Here is a 23387-nt window from a genome sequence, read left to right on the forward strand (position 1 = left end):
GTGCATGGCACAACCTGCTGCCAGGCAGACTTGGCTCAGGTGAGAATGGACAATCATTAGAACATGGTGCCTTAATTGCTTTCAATCAATCATCAAGATCCAAAGCATATGGTTTGGTTTTTCGCCATATATAGCTGTATTTATGTCCAGAAGTATCTTATTGATATGTACATTATCAACATAGTAATTATCCTTATTAACTGTTTGCACTGCCATAACAACTGGCAGCTTCAACCCCTGACAAAAGTCACTGGAAAAGCCCTATTAGGACCTCTGTTTCTAAGACATTAACTGATTAAAATTACTAAGACTCAGCTGTGTTGACCTTTGGATATTAACCTTAGTTCTACTAAATTCAGGGAGATCATTCAAAGCATGTAAGGTTAAGTGTATGTTTTAATCTTTTACATGGTTAGAGTCTAAATGTTGCCTTGCTATAATGCACCAACAGGTTTTAAGTGCAAAGCTCAGAGAAGAAAAAAGGGGAAGTTGTCTCTCTCCAGATGAAGTTACAGCTTCCTTTAGCTCATCTCTGAAACCAAGGGGAGCCAAATTACTAAGGATAGTACAAGTCAGCATTTGTTATAGTCACCACCACCAAGAAACCCAGATCCCATCCTAGCCCCAAATGTAAGCATTAGGTGACTTTTCTTCCTGTTTCTCATTTTCCCCCTTCTCAGAACTTCTGCAGGTAAGTTATAAACCTACCTTTCAGTAATTGAACTGACTCAAACACACAAATTGCTCATATTTTACACACTCACGTAGTTAAGAAATATAAATGGAAGATTTAATCTTTTATGGTAGTTGATCAGAAAACTGCATTGTCACATAACCATAGGAACTCAGACAAAAGCTGTACCAACATTGTGATTGTCCTCTTGTCTTCGAGACTGTGCATGTTTCCATACTTCACAAGCACTTACGTTTCCCTACTCATTATGCACACCAAAACTCCCTGTTTATAACTGCCACAAACACACAAAACTGATTTGAAAAATGCATTTTCTAGACAGTTTTATTTACGAGAGGAAATGTTGATCCTTACCCTGTTTATACAGCGGCTTTTGTTCATTTAAATTGAAATGTATTTTACCCTGTTAGAGGTGAGTGAGTTCTCAGTGGCATGTGTACCCCCTTGTTCCCTTCTCTCAAAGATTATAGAGGCAAAAATATAGCAATAACCTTTGAATTATATAGGAAAAGAAAATGCCAGCTGATTGTCTTTGAGACTGAAGTCCCCAGATTGATTACATATTTAATACTGCAGAGAAGACAGAAATAGAAAAGCTATACAGACAGACCCATATATATGTGTTGAATGTACACAGAGGGTGTGTATAAAATCTGACTGGGAGAAGAGCTATTAAGGAATACAAAATTGTTGCATCTTCTATGTCCTTCAATCAAGTCCATGTCTTTTTTCTTGCACAGCCAGCCATGGGAATACTCAGTTCCAAGTGCAGAAAAGGTTCAGCATGTTATAATTCAGCCTTTAGTTTTTAAACGTACTTAAGTGACCTAATTGAAAAAAAAACAACCAAAAAAAACCCCAAACCAACAAAACAAACCTCATTCTGAAAGAGTTTAATTTTAAAGTCAAGTTTACTTGCTGACAAAAAATGTTGAAAACCACACTTGGCCTTATCTACTGCACTCTATTTCTTCATGAAGGATTTCTAGTGCCACCAGTCAGCTAAAACTGATATTCTGCTAGGAATATATAATCCACAAAGTATGCACTGTGAAAACAATATACACTTCTCAGTTTGGTAAATATAAGGCTTTTTAAAAAGTTTATGAAAAGGATTTCTCCTTGCCAACAGAAAAAGAAAAGCAAAAGAATCAAAACTTTTCCCTAGTTTCTAATTTTAGCCCTAGGCAGCCTCTTTTTCCTACTTACTTCAGAGAATGTTCTCAAATTTACTACTGTTTCAGTTAAAATTGGAGATAGGTTCTGTACCTCTCAAAATCAGCTTTGGTTCCCTCATTTTAGAAAGCATGGCCAACCCCAGAATTGTGAGAGTACAGAAGCACACTTTCATCCATGCTCTATAGATGTGGTAATGCTTTCTTCTAATTTAGAAATGACTGGCCATGCACATCTGCATCCAAAGGCATCCAGCTGTTGGTGCAGAGGATGTTTTTCCTGAGGCAGTGGCCTGCAAGGCCAGTCTCATCTGTTTGGTCATCCTTGAGAAATGCCTCTCCAGCCTATTAAACCCACCCCAAAACAGTTCTGCTTCTCTGTCTTTTTTATCTTCCCACTATTCAATCCCAAGTCAATTTTACTTCAAATTAAAATGACAGCCCTTATCCTTGCTGCTTGGCTAAAAATTGATTCTGGATTCCAATCCTTGAATGTGATCCCTTTACAGCTGGAGAAAATGTAACTTTTCCCATCTTCTTTGTTTATTTTTAAAAATACTGACCCCTTACTTCTCCTATCTTTATTCCTGATCCTCTGATCTGTGTTGCTCTTTTCTGGATTGTCCCCATGTATTACATCTTTCTGAAGAGTGTAACCTATAATGAATTCAATATTCCAGCTGAGATCTCTCCAGCATTCAGCAGAACAGAGCTTTGGGTACATTGATCCTCGGAACACTTGAAGGAAGAATAAGTTTCATTACTAACTCCATGTGTTCTCGAAAACATTCAGAGCAGTGTCCACTCTCGAGTATGAAGCCACAGCAGGGCCAAACCTTCCCCCAAATCAGTTCTCAAATATGAGGTCTTATTTCAGACCCCTCTCTATATCAATAAAACAGAATTTAAATTATCAAGAAACCAGACATAAAATACTAAATAGCATCATGATTAAAACTAATACTAAAATGACTGCATTCATTAAAAGATTTTCCCTCCTTATTGTGCTGTTAAGGAATCTAACCAATATAGGGAGAAAATCTCTAATCCCACAAATGGCCCATAGTGATTGGCTACAAATGGCTTTTGGACACTTGCAGTTCTCTTGTTTAATACAGAGAAGTAGATGGGTACATGCATTCAGTATCTACAAAGACAAGAGAGCTGAGATCTGATTTGAGATGGATTTTCTGCTTCTTGCTTTTTGTTTACAAACACCATGAAGTGAGAAGTGGAAGAGGCAGCTGGGTTATTACAGGCTGCTTAAATTGCTGACTACACAAACACTAAAATTTGTACACTGGGCACTCTGCAATGGTCAGGGGGAAGGGAAAGCTGGGCTGTCTGGAGGCAGCACCCAAACTCACAGTGTGATAAATCAGACACCTGTCTGAATTCATAAAGCAGTTTCTAAAAGACACACCTGCAGTAATCTGAGGTTCCTGTGAGTGTCTGGCTACTGTTCAGGTACGTCCTGGGGTTTTACACTGCAGTGTTCAGATTCTTTTACGTTGCAGGTTCTACTCAGAATTTTATATTTTATATTACCATTTTGCAATAGAGTAATGAATACTGGTGTTCAATACCATCAATGGGTAAGTCCACTATCACCTAAAACTACCATCTGAATAACCATCAAATGAAGATTTAAAACTTCAAAATGATTTGTGTTGGAGTCTCAGTTATGTGACTAAAGTCAGTTTTTACATTTGAAAAAAATTAGGGAACAAATTGTGAAATTTATTGGTCTCCCTAGCAAGTATTTTCAACTGCTGGTGATGAATTGCTAAAGGAGTGCACACAGAGCTGCTTTTCTGCTTGTGGTGGTTAATTCTGTGTCAAAGCTGGGAAAAAATATATAGTCTAGTTTCCTTTGCATTTTAAAATAAGCTTGTGTCTGTTCCAGTCATCTGCTCAAAAAGATGGAAATCCTGTTGCCTTTTACATATAGAGTATGCGGAATACCTATTTTTTGACACGGGAAGAAAGGTTGAAAATACTTTGACTAAAACACTAACACAGAAAGTAGGACCAATCAGTCATTTACCATTTGCTTTAATGAAATACATCCAGCCCAGCTCTGAAGATCTGGTATGTGATAGCAGCTGAAAGGAAGGTGTTGATAAGGGCTTGGCCAGCCTCATTTCATGAGCAGATAAAGAGCCTGTTGTTCAAAAGATGAAGCAATGTTGATGAAAACCCCTTCCATATGATGCAAGAGAGCAATGAAAAAAAGAGGAGAGTACAAGTAGGAAGGAATGCAAAATATCCACCTTCCTTTTCACTGGAATGCAGTCATCGTGTGTCTTGTCTTTAATGCATCCACATGAACTGAACCTTTGTCACATTTATAGGGACAGGACAGGGTTCTTCATATCCTGCCATCTCAATTTTCCTCAGTGCTCCCAGTGCAAGAAGCAGGATTTGAACGTTTCAGAGCTTCTACAAAATGTTGTGCATTAGCTTTTCTTTTTCCTTTATGAGTCCCTTAGCCTACTGTGCCATCAGCTTTCCCAGCAGGGAATCTCATTTCCACTCTGTCCTATGCATTTTACACGGCGTCAGTGAACTTAAAGCACGATGAATATTGTGGGAAATGAATTTACAAGTGCTGAAAATGAGAAACACAGAAGATCACAAAGACTGTACCATCTGTGCTGCTTTGTTGTACTGCACAGAGGGACAACTGCAAATGAAATTCTGTGTAGAATGAAAGCTTGCTAATCCCAAATTGATAGCTCGTTCTTGGCACAACCTTCTTTTCCAAGGAGGCCAGTTTGATCTCTGATTGACCTCATTTTTTTAATCTGGCCTTAGAATAGAGCTTTGACTTTTTAACGATGTGCCAAAACACCGAATTCTATTCTGCTGCGACTGAACTGAGAATGGGCTGGAAGTTGAGTGCACATTGCTTTGTTTTGATCTGAAGCACAAAGTTCTGGGACAACCTTTAACAGTGCTTCTGACAGGAAGTTCCACTAGGAAACTGAATTACCAAATAAAACCACCTTAGCACACTGTGACAAACTAAACATGACTAAAAAATAATTGTCAGCTGCAATACGAAACTGACAGCCGAGTTCAGCCCATTCATTGCTGCTTACTTCTGCATTCCTGTTTTATATCTGGGACACGAACCTTACCAGGAATCCTAAGGTTTTACTGCTAGGAGAACTTCTGCTGCCCTGCAGCAATCAAAGCAATAAATTCAACTGCTCCTTCTGAGCTGTTTGCACCTCTGCAATTCCTGTTGGTCCACCTGACCAGCATTGCCACATGTGCCTGTGGTCAGAGCCAGCTGCGTTTTATGGCTGTTTTTCTGGGTGGACTCTGAATCATGGCTTCTGTGAGTCAGCCTGTGATACTGGACAGTGTCTGCTTTGAGTTTAATACTGAAAGTGGAAGTAGTTTATGTCACTGACACAGTAGTTATATTGTCTGTTATTCCTTCCGAGTATTCAAATTAATTTGTTTATTTTTTAATGAAAGATGTGCCTGCCACATCAGTGCCTTATTCAATTTGTGTCAGGACACTAAAACCAGAATTCACCCCATCTGCTGTGTCCAAAGAGCTGGTGCTCTGGGCTGCTTCTACTTCGGTGTAACCTTTTCACCACATATTTGGAATTACAGATAAGACTGTGGTTTCAGGGGAATGTTTATCCATATTGCCCCAGATCTACCAATTGCTTAGAAGGTGGTATTGCACTTAGGTGAAAGAAAAACAACTCAGGGTCTGGAATTTTATGGAAACCTTTCTTGAAAGGGAACTTACATTTTTCCATTTGGAAAAATACTTCTCTGATCACGACTTATGTACTGGTTTTATTTCTAATGTTTCAGTCAAAATAATTTCCACATGGTTTCCTGCAGCTATTTTTGCACTGGGTGTTTACTAGCAGATTAGGTGAGAGTTGAAGTAAAAAGCATAATAAAGTGCTGTGAAACAACACACTCCTATGAATGTTTCCTCTCATATCCAGCCCAACAGAACAAGTTGTGCTCTTTCTCCACCAAATTTATCAGAATGCCTTTTAGTGGTGAAATCACCAGAATGTAGAAGTGCACTGGTACGTTCACCTCTGCAAATCATTCATTGTTCTAAATTTAATTCAGCAGCAGTTAAATGGTCAAAGCTGAATTTTTAACAAAGCTTCTGTAGTTCTATTTTTGGAGATAGAATATGAAAATGCCAATTTTATGTATCAAGACTATTAGCACTGATTGAGGGTGAATCTCTGATTTTCTACAAAGAGAATAATAATTTAAAAAATTTCATTATGACATTGTTTCTCAAATCTAATATTAAAATCATAAAACTTAAGCACTGTCTGAACTGTTAGCCAGTGTTGCTTGGGTAGTTCTGCAGAACTCAAAAGAGCTCCATTAATTTACACTGTCCAGAGATGTGGCTCCAGATACACTTTCAAAGTGTATTTCTAACACTTGATCCAAAATAACAGGAAGACTGTTTTGGATTCAATTGGCACACCAGTAATTTTCATCTCACTGCTTTTTCCACCCTGTTTCGGGGATGAGGGATTTAAAGTGGCAGGAAGACATAGGTTATTTGTTGAAGGTAGATTACTATGTAATTTGGCTCACACAGAAAACACCCCTGGTAGTAAAAAGTAGCATATTTGTTAAAGCTAAATTCCCCAAATCTCTGTGTAATGAAACAGCAATCTGTGGTTATGAGCTTTTGGAGAAATCTGATCCTAGACCTATGGCTTATAAGTCAAAGATCAACTTGGGGCTAACACCTTCCTCTATCACATTAAGTACCAGGGGGTATTTTCGAAAGGAACTTTTCCTCTCATCCTAGCAGCACAACAGTTCCTGGTGACCTCCAGCTCAAGGAGATTTTGTGGATACTTCACTCACATCTATTACAATGCAGTAAACCTTGTTAGTCAGAGAACTATTTTTAAGACATCTGAATTATGAAAAAGAAAATTTAGCACCTATTTGACCATGTTGCACTGCTGTTCTTCCTTCTCTCTGGTTTTCTGCAAGGGAAATCTATTTTGGAGGACAGGAGATAACAGAACAATGACACAGATCTTGCCTGTCAGGGAATACTTTAAAGGCACATCCGTGATGTGCAAAGAGATATCACATTAGTGATCACTCAAACATGCCTATACAGAAAAACACCACTTTGGGCCCTAGAAGGAAATCTTTTGAACTATTGTATTAAAAAGAAACCCTCCAAGCCAGCAATGAGCAATGGCAGATGCTGATTCTGAACCACAGCTGATTGCCAGACACGCTCACGGCCTGGCTCTTCCTTGGCAGCTCCAAGATGTCCATATTTCATTTCACTTCACGTCTTCTCCAATAAGGAGTCCTTAATGCAATATAAATGGTTACACCCAAATATCTGCATTAAAAAGATACCTTTTCAGGTTTCAGAAAAACATATTAGCTGCACCAATCTTAACTTTCAGTTTTTTATCTCTTACTTGTAAACAGTCATGCAGGAGTGGTAACAACATTTTGTTCCCATAAAGCACCACCCTTGTGAGAATGTCAAATATAAGGAATAGCAGCTCAGGCCCCACACATCTGTGTCAGGCAATAAATGTTTTATCTCAGTTTCAACAAGGAGGAGTCAGAAGTTCAGTGATTTACTCAAGGTCACACAGGAAGCCTGACAGTGCTAGGAGTCTCAGCTGTCCTTCTCGCTATCTTCCTACCAGATAAGCATTGAAAAATGCAGAGATACAGCACTTAGAAAGGACTACCTATATAAAAATCCATGAAATAACAATATCTGCTGAGATACATGCCAGCTAGGCACTCATATATTGGCAGTAAATCTAGTAAATCTTATTTATTTAAATGAGTTAGTTGAAGAACTTATAAGGCAAACACTGATTGCTAGGCAGAGCTTTTGAAAGGCTGGTAATGAGCACTGGTGAAAATCTAAGACCTTGTATGGGAACAGAAAGGTGTATTACCCTAGAACTTACCTTTAAAATTACATGGCTCTGAAAATGGAGAGAACCAATTTTCCATTTTTTAAGAAAACTTTCTTAACTATGAGTAATGATTTAATTTCCTCTGGATGCAGGTGAATCAAAGGATTTTGTTATTGCGAGTTTCTAAAAAACTGCGGACACATATTAAAATAATACAGCTTTTCCTTCAAAATATCATTAAGCTATGACCATAGTAAAAACTAAGATGCTTTGATTTCTCTTTTCACTAATGTTGGAGCTGCAATAAAAACACATGCAATTAAACAGCAGACACCAATGCCACAGATGGGTCTGGACAAAAGAAAGAGCCTGTATCTTGGGAATCTTACTTCTCACCCATCTGCCAGCAGTAGGCCCTATCACTACTGGATGTGGCGTATGGCTGTTGTCACATTTTGCCACCGATTCCTTGGGTTACCGTTTCTCAAGCCCCTCTCACCTTGACTGCGTAATTGTTGAGGGGATCTTTAGCGTAAGACGCGGGGTAGTAAACGGCATCGCCCGCCTCGCAGCACGGCTTGTCACTGGTGAGCCGGAAATCCGACCAGCTGTCCACGCCGAAGCGCAGCTGGTCCTTCTGCCCGGCCATGAACAGGTCTTCACATTTCAGCGCCAGCTTCTTCAGGGAATCAGCGTGCAAGCTCCGGATTTTCCCCACCACCTCCTCTCTGTTTTCGATGCCTCGATAAAGTGCTTGTCTCTGCGGCTTCTGGATGCCTCGGCCCTGCTTGGCCTGCGAGAGGCGCCTCCCTGTCAGGGACTCCATGCTGTTGGAACAGCGGTCCTTAATACTGATAGTGGTTAGGCTGGAAACACTGTTAGTTGCTGAGGTGGTTGCCCTCAGTTTCTCTGTCGGCCTGTCCAAGGAATCTCCCGACTCATTGTCCAGGACCTTGAGCTCCAGGCTGACTGAGGAGCAGGCGCTGCTTGCTTCCCAGTTAGTGTCAATGTCGTAGGTGGGATTGGCCATGATGCACAGGTTGTTCTCCAGAGCCTGCTTCTGGAGATCTCGGGGAGTTGGCTCTGTGTTAGCTCTCAAAATTGTTTTCTTTGGCAGCGGAGGTGGTGTTGGCTGCAAGTTGTTCACTGTCTCCTGGTCTGCCAGCCCTCCAAAGGCAATGGCATCATCCAAAGCTCCCTTGGGTTGCCTTGGCTGTTTTGGAGGGATCATAGCTGCTCTGGACTGCCCTGTGGAATAAGATAATAGTAAGAGAAGATTAAAGTACTTCATATGTGCTGCTCCTGTTTGCACTCTGCAAAGAAGTTTAAGGCAAAAAAAACCCCCAAATCCTGACTAGGACCCCTCGCCCCATTTCAAAACCCCTAGACACATATGTGAAAAGATGAACTAATTAGAAAGTAAATGACCAAATCATCATCATATATATCTAATTACATCAAGCCAGTCTTGATTTGACCTTGGCATATATATTGAAATTATCTTCAGTGCTATCAGTGCTGCCATTTTACATCCAGCTGATCAATGACAAGAACTGCAAGCAAAAACCAAACCTCAGTTTGACGCTTTGGCCAAGTCCAGTTTCAGCAATTACACCCAGTGTCCTGTAATTCCTTCTGCAGTCAGCTAACTGCAATATTATTCCTTACTTTCTATTCAAATGTGCTAAAACTAAGGATGGTAACAGTCCATTAAACAAATGGGAAATGTACTAGACAGGCTGAAAATCCTGTTTTAGAATGGAACTCAGAAACTGCCAGACACAAATACCAGTTTAGATACTTTGGTGGTCACATCAGGCAGTCAGGATTGCTCCAGCAGATTCACACAGTGAAATCAAGGAAGTTAAACCAACTTTCACTCCAGTTGACAAGTGTGTTGCCATCAAGAGTAGGATCCTATTTTGACATAAATAGTTTCGACCCTGCAATTAAAACTCTCATGCCTTCCCCCTGGCTGTAACTTCTCCAATGCATTTCCATTCCTTACTTGTCATGGGTACCTTTGCTGGAAATGTTATGTTCAGAGATAACCAGACCTGCTTTCACCCAAGAGGTTCCAAAAGGCAAGTTATGTACACACAAGCTTGGAATTTCTAGTTTCAGACATTTGTGTGAATCCAGGGAAGATAAACTTCCTGTCATGTGTTTTGGATGGCTTTTATAGGGCAATTATGTTTCATAAGTGCCAGAGTCCTTGGAAATGCAGAATAAATAAATGGCAATAATATAAAGGAGAATAAAAACTAATAAACACACAATACAAATGATAAACTCACTGCTCTGGGACAATTAAACTGTTGTTACTCATATCAAAATGAGATCTTTCCAATCAACTGCTATTTTCAGAGGAATTATTTTATAAGCTTTCTACTTTTCCTGGGAGGTTCACTATCATGGTAAGGCAGGAAGCAAACTCTGATAGTTGAAAACAGCAGACCTGAAATGGATGCTCTGAATAATTGCAGCTTTTCTAGTAAGGGAACAGACACTATGACTATTTCACTGTTTATAATGTGCTGAATCATAAAATCATTTAGGCTGAAAAGACCTCTAAGATCAGAGTCCAGCTGTTAACCTAACACTGCCAAGCCCACCAAATCCTTGTTCAGAGAGGACTAAACTGGAATACTGAACCAGACTAGGGGGATCTAACATTCAGATCTGAATTACATCACCATAATTAACAATTAATGACTTTACAGTTTGCGAAAAGAAAGAAATATTAGCTTCCTTTGCATGTTAAGATATGTTGTGACAGATTTTATGAACACTACAGAACCCGAAATCCACATGCTCAGGATGTACCAAACCCTGCGAAGCTGGGTTAGAATAGTGAAATACACCTCCTAATTTCAGAAGATCGGAGAGGAACATATTTTTATATGTATCCACAAACAAAACAGCCTTGCAGCCTGCTTTTCATTCCAAGGAGACAACATCTCAAATGAAAGTTCTACTCCTATCTTTTGTTTAAACTCCAGAAACCCTCAGAAGAGCCTTATGGATTTAATGATAAGCCTGGCTATTCCAATGTTTAAAAAAACAAGTTTTGACCAGGAAATTCTATCAGTTGTGTACATACCTGATATTCAGGGAAGACTGCAAATCATTGTAAAGGCTGATGAAAAAAATGTAACTCTTGGGGGGTTCAGGGGGACCCTACTGCTCCTTTGTACTGCAGTGAGTGTTTGCTGTGCTGCAGCATCGAATTCTGGTGCAAGCTGGCCACTACAGGAACTCTGTCACCAAGTTCCATTTGCAGAGGTGAAGTGTGGTGTGATTCCAAGTCAAAACCAGAATTGATGTCTGCATGCCAGACACACATCCAGATGCTTCTTGCTTAATCCCGAGAGAAGTCAATTTCTACTTTGTATCCATTTCTATTACTCATGCAAACGTGTTCTCTTCCCCAACTGCTCACTCTTACAAAATCTGTGACCTATGTACTTCTCCCAGCAATACTCTGTGCTAAAGATCACTTGCTTATATTCTCCTCTTCAGCCTCTTCCCCACTTTGCTGAGACAGCCTGACTGCCGCAGTTTGACAGAGACACTATTTGGGAGGCAAGTTGCTAACGTGCCCTGCTTGTGGGACTTGCTAACCCAGGGATGCACAGGGGCTAGAGGGAAACAAGGAAACAGATCAGAGCAAGATGCACGCCCTGAGCAGCAGCAGAGGCCCTCTCCAGGAAAGGTAAGATTTATAACAGTGTTACTGCTCGATTCTCTTCTTTTCTCCTCCAAAAGCCATTCATACAGAGGAGAGTGAGACTGCAACTAGTGTTGTTTTTGCATAGCTACTGGCACTGTGACATCCAAACAGAACTGGAGAAGGTTTTCATAACCAGAAGTTGTTTTTTCAGATGTCTGGAGGGGTGGCAGGTTACAGAGAACTGAATGTACCAGTCATTCTGTAGTTACTGTTTCAAGTACTCTCAGCTGAGAAAAATGAGTTTGTATAACATGCTGTGCTACAGTGTCGTTTCTTCCCACAAGAACAAGTTTTCCATATTGAAATCTACCCATCTGCATTATCCAGTTGAAAAGTTTCATGTCTGCACTGCTTCTATGCTGAGTTCTAACACTGTACATTTCTTTCGTGGCCACTGGGCCAGCCTTTCCAGCTCAGCTTTCTCCAAGCGTGGCAGGAAACTACACAGCCCAATTTTTATAAATTCATTGCCTAGCAAGAAAAAGGTTGTCTTAAATGTTGTCCCTATCAGAGGCATAAGAATGTCCTTTTGCACAGAAATGCTAGAAGAGCATTATTTCTTTTTCTTGCCTATCCTTTCCTTCTCCTCTTGCATGCCTAAACTTACCATTTCCTTACCTACTGCAAGACTCTCCAACACTGCAAGTTCACCCTGAGCCACACTCTTGGGAGCCAAAATGAAAAGGAAGAACAGGACAGTATTAGGCTACCACTCTGAGAGATCTTTGAAGTGGATTTCAGACTGCTCAATGACAGAAAAAAACCCAAAACCCCTCTTTACAGACAGCAGTTTTCTAGAGAGCTTCAAATAATTCTACAGTTCAATAAGGTCTTCCATTATAGAATCTCAATACACTATTTAAATATTTATGCTTAAGTCTTCAGACACCATGCAGAGTTCTGAAACCCTGAAAGACCTCTGAGAAAGGCATTTAAATTTAATTTTTCTGGGTAACTGATTTATCACCAGACTTTGCATTGCAGCCTATTTATGTTAGCTGCTGGAACTATCAAATCTGACATCACTCCTTAATAAACACTTATCTTGACTGATAAAAATAACCAAACCATGAAAAAAACCCACAAATGCATCAAGTACCTTCCAACCACTGCAAAAGCTACCAGCATGCTTCACAGCCCCAATTCCAATAAATGCTGTCCATGTATAGCACTAAGCTATAAAACTATCCTGCATACAGATTTGCATTAAATCCTGCATTGTTTACACATTTACTGTTAATTTAACAGACAAAAATCTTACCGGAATGATGATGTATGTTACACAAAGGAAAGCTAACATTTGTTAAGCGACATTGGTGATGCACCTCCAGTGCCTCAGCAATAATTTGAGTCTGGGCACAGGTCTCTTGTGAGAAGCAGGTTAAGAGAAGCCTCACCTTGCTTGCTTGGTGACTTGTCAGGTCTGGCTGCCCACCCTCCCTTGCACCACGTTAGACATTACCTATGCTAATGATGTATTATACAAAATGCAACAGACTGCTGCTATAATCACTGGCTGTCACTGAACTGTCAGTTTTCATCAACAATGATCTCATTACCTTATTTACAGCCTGACTAGAGCACTGTTTTCTGCCATGGCCTAACTGACCGACTGAGGCAATGCCCCATGGCAGACGCTGTGATTTGGATTTTTTTCCCAATTTCAGCCATCACAAAGCTTAGAAACTTAGCCTCCTTTTCCCCCCATTTCTTTAGGTGTAAAGAGAGAAACAGCTCATAATGAAATAACCTATTCTTTTTTCAATGGCAGATATATTATCCTGAGTATATTGAGAATACCTTAATCTACTTACAGCCAAGCAAATTCAATCAAGTCAATTTCCCCAACAAATTCAGACAAAGAGAGAACAATTTAAAGATTTGTAAAGGAAAGGAAGGCTTTGTCTTCCTTATCATCATTCAGCTTACCTGAATTAACTACTGTAACAATAAAAGAACCCCTTACAAAAGAAACATCCAGGCCCTCCCTTACACATTTGAACATTTGTTTCTTCATCTTGATTTAAGTGGCAGCCTCTGGATTTTGTTAAACAGTTGATACCACAGGTCTCCCTCATCACAGTTCTGCTCACCACATGAGCATCCACACCATGATCAAGCCAGACTCTTACTTTGATAAGCTGAATGGATTCAGATTCTGAATTAGTTCTTGTGAAGTGCTTGCTACAATACCAGGCATTTGCAAAGTTTTTCTTTAGAGCCTGTGCAATTTTTAAAACATTCTTCTTAAACTGTGGTCACCAGGGCCTGACTGTGACCATGGCAGTCAAGGACCTCTCTCCTCCTACTCAAGTCTCCTCCTTTTTCTGCATCCAGGAACACACCTTATCCTATCATCATAGTGGGATCTCATAAAAGCCCCAACACTTTTATGTTGTACCTGATTCCTGGAGGAGAATCCTCTGTTTTGTAAGGCTTGTCTCTTGGAAGGCCAGACCAAATATATTTGAGGGCAGTACCTGATATAAACTATTACCTGACTGCAGATGAAAATTTACCAAGGCTTGCAATTATTTCTGTTCATGACATGCCATGTGACATGTCAGAACTGAAGATTAGACAGTTGTCAAAGTAGAGACATATATTTTAATAAAAAACACAGAATATGTATCAGACTAGTTTCAAAAGTGAACATCGTGCATTATGCTGCAAATTGAGATGTTCATGTGATGTATTTTACAAACCACAATCTCTAGCATGTCGCTCTAATTGCAGCTGAGGCAAGAGTCAAATGTGATGTAACTTCTCATATTATCCTTTCTTCCAGTTTCACATACCGGTATTTGTTAATTCTACAAAAGATAAGATTTTGCTGCCTAGGTGATGCAAGATGTGAAAACAAGTAGGATTCTTCTCTGTCCCTACCTAGAAACCTCTCTGTAGCCATCTGAATTGGAAAGTGAGGTTGCTTGAATAAAGCAGAAAGCCTTTGAAGGGCAGCCAGGGAGCTCAGTGCCATTTAGGGAAGCGCAGCTCCTACCAACAGGCAGCACTCCCAGCCAGAGCCAGGCAAGCCCCAGAGCTGACTTAACTCCTTCACACCAAAAGGTTACTTTGGAGACAGCAAAGCTCCAAGTGAACCGATGATGAGGAGAAGGTTTTGAATAAATTGCTTTGGTTGGGGTTGACTTTTTTACGGTTTTAAAAAGGAACATTCAAACTTAGGACAGCACTAATACAGGCCAGGACTGATGGAAAGGATCTCTTGAGACACTCAGGAGCAGGTTGTCCAGATCATTTCCAGCTGGGTTGTGAATTATCTCCACAGACACAGATTCCGTAACTTCTCTGGGCAAGCTTTTTCAGTGTTTGATAGTATTTTGCTGCATGGGATAAGCATGGTACAAGTAGTTCTGATGTAGCTAGACCTTAACTGCCTGGATTCTGTCTGTAATGTCCCTGTCTTCTAAATACAGCAAATATAGATACAGATAAATATCTCACCAAATTGAAAATGATTCATTAGATCTAATCACCGTGAAGATACAGATTTTACTTTTCCTCCTTAGAGGAAGAGTTTCTCAGTAGATGTTAGCATTACACTTGAACAGAATATTTTTCCTCCTTATGTGTTATAAACAACACCTAATAAGCAATTTACTAGCAGAATGCACTAATAAGCTTGCCACTAATTGGCATTTAAGCAAAAAAAAAGCAACACTTTCACTGAATGTCTAAGGAGTGTATGCACCTGAGGGTTTAAAGTTTAGTCCTTGATCCCTGAAACCTGTGTGGACATGCCAAACCCTGTATTCATGAGCCATCTCAACACAATCAGTTTATTCTTGGCCAAATGCTTAATAAGTTGCTGTGTTTACAGGATTGGGATGTTCAAAAAAATGTACTCGGATATCCTGGAATGTAAATAAATGAGAGGTTTTGTTGTTCGAGAAAACCTGGCTGTAGGTATCCCTGAATTCAGAGTACTGCAAATCAAAACGCTTTAGAACATTAGGCTGATAATACTGACACTGTGCATCAGGAGATGCAGCTTTACCTTGCTCCCTTATCTTCCAGAGAAGCCCTGCATCCACGGATCCCTTTAATGAGTCAGGGATTCAGTAATCTTTGAGCAGTACCTTCAGGACATTCGTATCTCATTGGGAAGGGGCAAAAGTAAATTCTCTGACTAAGGGTCAGAACAGGGTAAGAAGAGTTTCAGCCAACAGAAGATGGGTACAAATATTTCAGCAGTTATTGATGCTTCAAAATAAAAAGCCCTATCTTTTGCTGAAGTTTAGAGAAATACTGAATTTTACTTATTCCTTCTAAAGAAATTAGGCAGCTTGCTCTGTATTTTAAACATCTTTGACAAAAATTCCTCCAAAGAGATAAAACAATGTTTCTTTTTAAAATCATTTGAGATGTTTATCTCTAAGGGCAATTAAAAGACCGTTTTAAATTACAGGAAAACAAACCTTTGAGTTTGTTGAATCTCCACTTTCTTGGTTATGATCTCTGAATGAGACTATAAGTCTTTATTTTCTGTAAATCAATATTAAACAGGCATTAAAAGCTACCATTATGAAGATGTACTGAGCTGTTCAGAAGAAAAGTCTCTTCACACCCTGGAAAGGTATCCAAAATCTGATCCGATTCCAGTGTTCTTCTGTGAGAGTCCACTCACCTAAATTGCTGTACGTAGCACTGCAGGTGCTCAGGTCAGGAGAATTTGGAGCTTCTTCCTTCTCTTCCTCCCCTGGCGGCCCGCGGGCGGATGAGACCGGGATGACCGAGGCGCTGCCCCCATTGTCCTGCTTCACAAACACGGCTCTGGGAACACGAGGGGACAACTCCTCCAGGGTGGGCTCATCGGGCACTTGACTGAAACAAACACAACAGCATCACCTGGAGACCCCAGCTGGGCACTGCTGGCCGAGTGCCAGGCCAGGCACAAAGTAGCCTCAGGACGGGGAATGAACTGGCAAAGAGGCAAGTTCTTCCACCCTCCTTTTCTAAGGACAATTATCTACTGGTTTTATTTATGTAATGAGAAGAAACAACTTGTGACTGAGATAGTAACATGTTAGTTACTATTATTGTGATTATAACTCTCTCTCTCTCTCTCTATATATATATAATAGTTCATGCCTTTGATATAAAAGGTAGAATAAAATGTTTTACAGCTTGACTGCCATCCACATCCGTACTGATAAATATGCAGGCATGATTCTGGGTGAAATGTGTGGGACTCAGGACAGCAGCAGAGTTTAAGGTGGTTTTTACCAGTGCAAACAATTGTGCCCCAGACAAATACAACAAGCTATAGCAAGGGGGATTAGGTCCCAATAAATGCATAAAAGTTCAATGATATATTTTCATATACTGGGAGGATTTTGGGAACGGACACTCTGGGAAACAGACCTCATTTAGGCCAATAATCTCTTTCCCATATAAAATTCTTCAGCATTAAAATCCATCCGCATTAGGCCAACTGGAAAAGGCACTGAAGACATTCCTCTGTGCCTGCTCTTAGTTATGAAGTTTTAATCAAACTGTGATGACTTAAAGCACAGAACTCTGAAAATCGTGCATTCAGTTGGTTTCCATGGATATATTTATTGCAGTATAATTTAAAAATTATGCATTATATGCATGAAAAAAAATGTCGAGATTTAATAAACCCCACAATCATATTGAAACTATAGCAGCAATTATCAATAATATGCCACAAAAACATGTCAGAGCAAAAATATTTCCATACCTTTATGTTCTCTCACTTGCAGAAACAGATACTTATTACAGGCCAAATCTCAAGAGCACATGTGCTGTTTGCTAGTTCTCATTACTACAGCCTGATCAAATACAGCAGCAAGAATTTGAACTACTTGTGACTTCCATTAGGGACGGGAGTAACACACTTCCATCAAAAAAAAATCATCAGCACATCATGTATTTGTAGAGATACTTATATTTTGTGATAAGGATTTCAAACTTCCACAAAGAGTTAACATAAATGACAGGTATATGTCTACGGCAAAGCCAAAATCCTGAAAATCCTGGGACACAATCTTGTAGCAATCCCCGAGTACAAAGATTCAAGCATGCCAATAATTGTGCATGACAAGACCCAGGACGGCGCAGTGTGCACATGCTGTTTCTGCTCAGACTCATGAATTTTAACTGCAGGCTGACACAAACCAAACTCATTAGAACTTGTTAGTAAAAGAGAAAAAAATGGCTTAAGTTCAAAAAGATGTAATCTTTAATCAGCATAACATTTCTTGTTCGGTTTTAGTACCATGCATAGGAATGGTGTGAAGAACATTCCGTGTGCCATAAATATATCCACATTAAAGAGTTAACCTCAGTAATTTCAGAGTAAAGCAGATATAAAATTAAAGCGGTAACAAGGCTCTCGGGATAATTTAACTGAAGGCTTGTAGTTGCTGTAAATAATATACATACCTGCATTCCTCAACAGGAATGTTTTCTTTAAGAAGAAGTAAATTCTAATAGCTTCACAGTTCTGTCATTGCCACAAACCAGGAATTATCACGTCTCAAAGTAACTTTTTAGTATCACTTGGTGAGGTAAGAACATACCCATTCTCCAAACCAGACACATGCAAGCACATACACTAAACCTAAGCTCAGAAGCATTCTGCCAAAGTAAACCAACAGCTAGAAAGGAAGAAAGAAAAAAAAAATACCAACTCACCCACTGTACTCACTCACACAATTCCCCATTAAAGGAAATTCTTTCAGGGCCTTCTTGAGTCTTTTAATCATGTCTTGAAACTCTGGCGAGCCATTGATTCCACAGTGTTCTGGTGTGCTACAAGTTGTGCAAGCTGTGAGCGAGAGGGCTGAACTCTGCACAGAGTGCTACACCTACTGCACCTTAGTGTTTACCTTCGGGGGCTGGGCCCTGCCAAGGCCCCGGGAAGCCAGGCAGATCCAGCCCTGCCTTCTTAACTCCTGCGCTGCCTCCCTGCCTCCCTGCTCGGACAGGGGCACGGCTGCTGCATCACTGCTCTGGAATGATGGCAATGCCCTTACTCATGCCCACTGCTCCAGGAAAAGCACGTTCGGCTCTCCAGAGGAGTTTTAGGAAGTAACACTAGCCTATTGTTAAAGAGTAAGAGAGTATCTCAAATCTGTATTCAGTGCCTCCAAAGAATCCACTCAAAACCACAGCAGTTAGAGGTCAGGTCGTGAAATCCGTGGGGAAATGCTTCCCAGGATCTTAACGCTGAGGACAGAGAGATCAAGCTCGTGTACACAGTGCAAATGTCAGTGGTGCTGGCAGGACACAGGAGGAATAAAAGGGGGAACCATCCTCACTCAGGGAGCTACAAGAACCAACCCCCAGTTGCTTCATGAACTAAACAGTTAAAATCTTTTAACTGTTTTGAGTTTTTTCAAAGAAAGAGGAACAGCTGATAAAAAAGGCAGTTTTCTCAGATTAGACCCATTAAAGCCTGACTTAGTATAATTTTCTATCTGCTTGTTGGTAGCAAGTCATACTTAAGGCCATCTCCTTATTTGGGATATTTATAGATATTTTGCCAGGATGGATTCTTTGATGCCTTGCATAAGAGCACATATTTAGCATCTACCATAGTGGGCGCAGCCTCCTCTCTCCAAGTCTTTTTCTCTTCCCTTTTTTATTTCAAAAACAAACTTCACAGAAATTAATTATCGTAGAGAACTCTGCTCCTCGGGCACAAGTGGCTGAAGCTAAACAACTATTCAGTTACTGGAGGAAGCAGCCCTCTGCACGCAGAGAAACGTGTCTGTTTTCCTAAGAAGCTGAGAAAAAGCAAAAAAACCCTTGCCATAAAAATGGCTGTCCTTCAGACAACACCCCACTGAATTCAAATACTTGTTATTCACGTGTGCACAGGCTCAGAACTGTTTTGTAAGTGTTATTTTTCTGCAGGGACAAATGCCTGTAGCTCTTTCCTTCAGGCTCTCCTCCTCCACGGATTTTGGAGGATAGCCAGAAGATGAGGCGGTCTAAGTCGCCTCGGTCTTCTGGGAACAGTAGGATCCAGAAAGCTGCCTGTGTAGCGTGTTAATTTTGGTGAGGACACTGGAATCACAGCTCTTGTGTGACCTGTGTTCTCTATTCAGAGCATGCCTGCTCTATTAGAGTGATTACTAAACAGCAGTGAATATGAGGGAGATAAAGTGGAACGCTTATAGGAAGTGATTGTGAGAGTGTATTCCTGAATTAGGGTCAGATCCAGAGGTCAAAGTGAGGGAACACAGTTCTGTACAAGACCACACATAAATCCCAGAGGCAGGAATTAGTGACAGAAACAGAGAAAAGCTGATGTGGCCTTGGAGCCAGCTCATTCTCTGATCTCCTTCCCCGAGTGGACATCAACACAGCAGTGATCAGTGGCAGCTGTGCAGCTGGAGATGACAAGGAAGAGGACTTGGTTTTATACACACAAAAAGCCAACTGTGTAATTTGTAGCTATATTAGTTTCAAAGAGAGCGCTTTGAGATGCCCTCAGGCCCTGCACTTTTAAGCTAATAATGCAAATATAAAGCCCAAACTGACTGAATAATGCCTGAGGAAAAACGCAGAGGTTAATGGCTGGAGGGGGGTCAGAGGCCACCTTACCCAGGAACTTCTCCTCAGAACACAGACCACTTTATTCCTACAAAACACTGAGCAGAGACAACCAGTGCCCAGGCTTCAGTCAGAGGGCACTATGGATACAGAAAACATTCCAGTGGCTCCTGCAGTTCAGTCCCCCCTCACCACCACAAATAGTCACTGAAGAGGAAACTGAAACAAACTCCTCAAGTGACAGCCTGAAACAACTAAGCCATGAAGTTCATTCCTAATTCTGATTTTTGAGAAGCTGGCTTAGTCCTGAAGCTTGAGAATTTTTTTTTTTTTAGATCTTGTATAATGCGATGTTTGCAGGGATAAAGGGAGTACACTTGATTATCCAGTAAAGACATCCTGCTAAGCTCTTTAGTGTCACTGAAACTTTATGGCAATGAGTTTCACAGATTAACTCTGCATTATAAAGAAGATATTTTTCTTTATCCATCTTAGGTTCTCAGTCTTTCCATTTTACAGACTGTATTAGAGGAGTTAAGAACAATAATACATAATTTACCATTTCTGAATCCAAATTTGTAAAATAATAAATGGTAAAGTCCCTTCTACTTGGATCTTTAACAGTCCTTGGTGTTTACAAGTTCTCACATAAAATGTTTCCAAACTTAATGCTTAATGGACATGCAGAATTTCAAATTCTGTTAGAATTGGAAAATGTTCTAGAGAAAAATCAGGTTTTTAATTGATGAAATGGTAGAAGACAGTTACTTAATACTTTTAAAAGCACTGCTAAGAACTGCTGAGTAAGGTAGATAAAGCTTGCCGATACCTAGATAAGCCCTAATGTGCATTTGACAGGAAGGAAGAGCTGATCCACCTTAAATTTTCAGGGAGAATTTCTCCCATTTCAGTAGACTTGCTCAAGCAAGGAATTTCTTTTCACCTATAACATCCTTGAATTCTCATCAATTTACTTGGGCTGTACCTAAAAGGTTCTGGGTTCCTGTGAGAACCTCATCCTAAGAGTTATACCAGAGGCCCTCCAAACTGGGAAGGACTTTGTTTTAAACAGAGCCCTACTGTGATTTCACAGATTTTGTTATCTTCCCAAGCAGTTTCTGTAGCAGCTGTGGAATCTGCAGGACTGGATCAGTCACAATGCCAAAGTGGAATGTGGCAGTGGTGGTTATTCCTGCCTGTCTCTGGATGAAATCCTGATCTTAATATAGGACTACATTCTTGAAGAACAGTGATTCCCATTGTTTCTACTGAGGGACCTGTCACAACACTCATATTCCTCTATACGGAGCTCAGCACTACCGTTATGAGCTCAAATCCTTTTGTGAAAATCAGCACAAACTTAGGAATTAGATTGGTGGTCACAAATTTAGCTATGAAGAAATGCTTCCATATCTGAACCAGAACAAAATAAATACACAGACCTCACTAACTGAAAGAAGTATTTCAGGAAAAACAGAGTTTTATCTTCACTTCGTTCAAGACTGGCCCAAAGATCCCATAAAGGAAAGTTATGGCTGACTTGCAGCTGTGAATGGAAACTCTTGAGTTGAACCTGTAACTTGAAATGGAGATGGCCGTGCCCAGATCAGATTAGTTCAGCTCTGATGTGCTTTATGAAGACAGCCAAGGAAGCAGCAGGACTCTGTGCTGCACTTTGTTTTTAGGAAATGTCTCAATCGAACAAGTTGCTTCTGGGTATGAGCAGTAGGAACACTCTGATCCATAAGATAACAAAGCCTTTGAAGGATCTTTTTATTCAACTTGTGATGAATGGATTGCACACTGTGGTGTACCACCTTCATCAATTACAGTGACTCAGGCCAGAAATATCATGTTATCTTTTGGTCAGTTTTAGGTTTTGCACCTGAGAACAACTGCTGCTTCATGAATTAAAGGTGTTTTCATTCTTATTAATGTTAAAACTGACAAGACTGCTGATTTTTAGCAAAAATTAATCTATCTACAAATTTTTCTTACATTTAATATATTATTATTTGCTAGTTCCTTTTGAACCAGCATAGGTGCATCCTGCCATCAAACAAACAATCACACTGAGAAACCAAAACCAAGTTCCTTTGTGTAAGAGAGGTAATTTTCAGCTTTCTGAAAAACGGATTATTTTGCAAGTGTTGTTCAAAGGGAAAACTGACCTTTCTAGTGATAACTTGAAATACCTTCAGCTGTTTTGTGGTTGGGTGGTCAATCTTTAGCAGCTTCTTAATCCATTGCAAAGTAAGGAAATGCTGTATCTTTATTTAATTTGCTTTCCAGACCCCCCAGTAATCGGACATTTTTACAGCTTATCTTGTTTTCCAGGTCATCGGTTTGTTTTTTCAGAGGGCTTGCTGTTCTTGGCATTCTGAGTTAGGGAAGTGTCCTGTTCACTGATTGCTATCTTCAGGTCATCCATTCTCCTCTAAGCCTCTGCAGGCTTAACTGAACATTCTAAACATCTTTTTCATGCACATATTTTAGCCTGAATTACAGCTAACCTTGTACTAATACCTGGAGGGCTAACACAAAACAAGCATAGCTTCTCATGGGTTATGCCTCCTGCTTGTGCAAAAATGGCATTTAGAAATCCTGATTCTCACCCACCAGGATACTAAAAACAGAAGCCAAACCCCTTAAACAACAATAAAAACCTTCAATTTTGTGCCATTATAAGGTTTCACTTGGTCTCATTAACAACATTAAGAAGTATTTAAAAACCCTAAATAACTCAAGGCACCAAGAATACAAAAACTGAAGCATAAAGCTACCCACTGCCCAGTGTTCCCACAACTCAGCACCTCAGTGTATTTTCTTTGAAATTTGTAGAAACTAGGGAACAACATTGTCAGAAAGAAGAAACTCCAATCCTAACATTTGGAAAATTCCAGTTTTCACTGGGGAAAATTCCAAGATACGGTTTTAACCAACACCATCGTGACTTGAAGAAAACTGAAGAGCAAACGTGCTTTTTGGAAGAAGTGAATGAGAGCTCAGTGACCCACTGCCTTCACAAGGAAGGGCAGAAGGAATCCCAGGCGCAGCGCGAGAACAGGACACATTCCAACAGCACCATCTCCAGGGCAGTGCAAGAACCCTGACACGCTGTTCCTGCCCTCTCACCACCCAGAGCGGCAGCTGCTCCTTCCTGCCCCATCCCTTGGCACGTCAGCCAGCTGATGTGGCTCAACAGCAAAGTTCCTTCTCATCTGGATCTCCGCCCTGGTCTGCTTCACCAGAGCACAGCAACTGTCCTGCCAGCACAAGAGCGGGGCACTAAGAGGTGGGAGCTGGGGAATCTC

General features: G+C 40.4%; 1 protein-coding gene across 8 annotated transcripts in view; it reads right to left on the reverse strand.

Annotated features, from left to right (window-relative positions):
* PEAK1 (pseudopodium enriched atypical kinase 1) overlaps positions 1-23387 on the reverse strand; it is a 109742-nt gene that overhangs the window by 7871 nt on the left and 78484 nt on the right. For 7 of the 8 annotated variants that reach the window (XM_040077799.1, XM_058422331.1, XM_040077798.1 and 4 more), the window contains 3 exons: positions 18208-18324; positions 16175-16371; positions 8293-9041 (listed from right to left, as the gene is read on the reverse strand). In XM_040077799.1, coding sequence (XP_039933733.1) covers positions 8293-9041; positions 16175-16371; positions 18208-18324 — 1063 coding nt within the window. The remainder of the gene's footprint in view (positions 1-8292; positions 9042-16174; positions 16372-18207; positions 18325-23387) is intronic. The other variant, XM_040077804.1, reaches the window with a different exon arrangement.

This window comes from Hirundo rustica, chromosome 13, assembly GCF_015227805.2.
Source record: "Hirundo rustica isolate bHirRus1 chromosome 13, bHirRus1.pri.v3, whole genome shotgun sequence".
Lineage (NCBI taxonomy): Eukaryota > Metazoa > Chordata > Aves > Passeriformes > Hirundinidae > Hirundo > Hirundo rustica.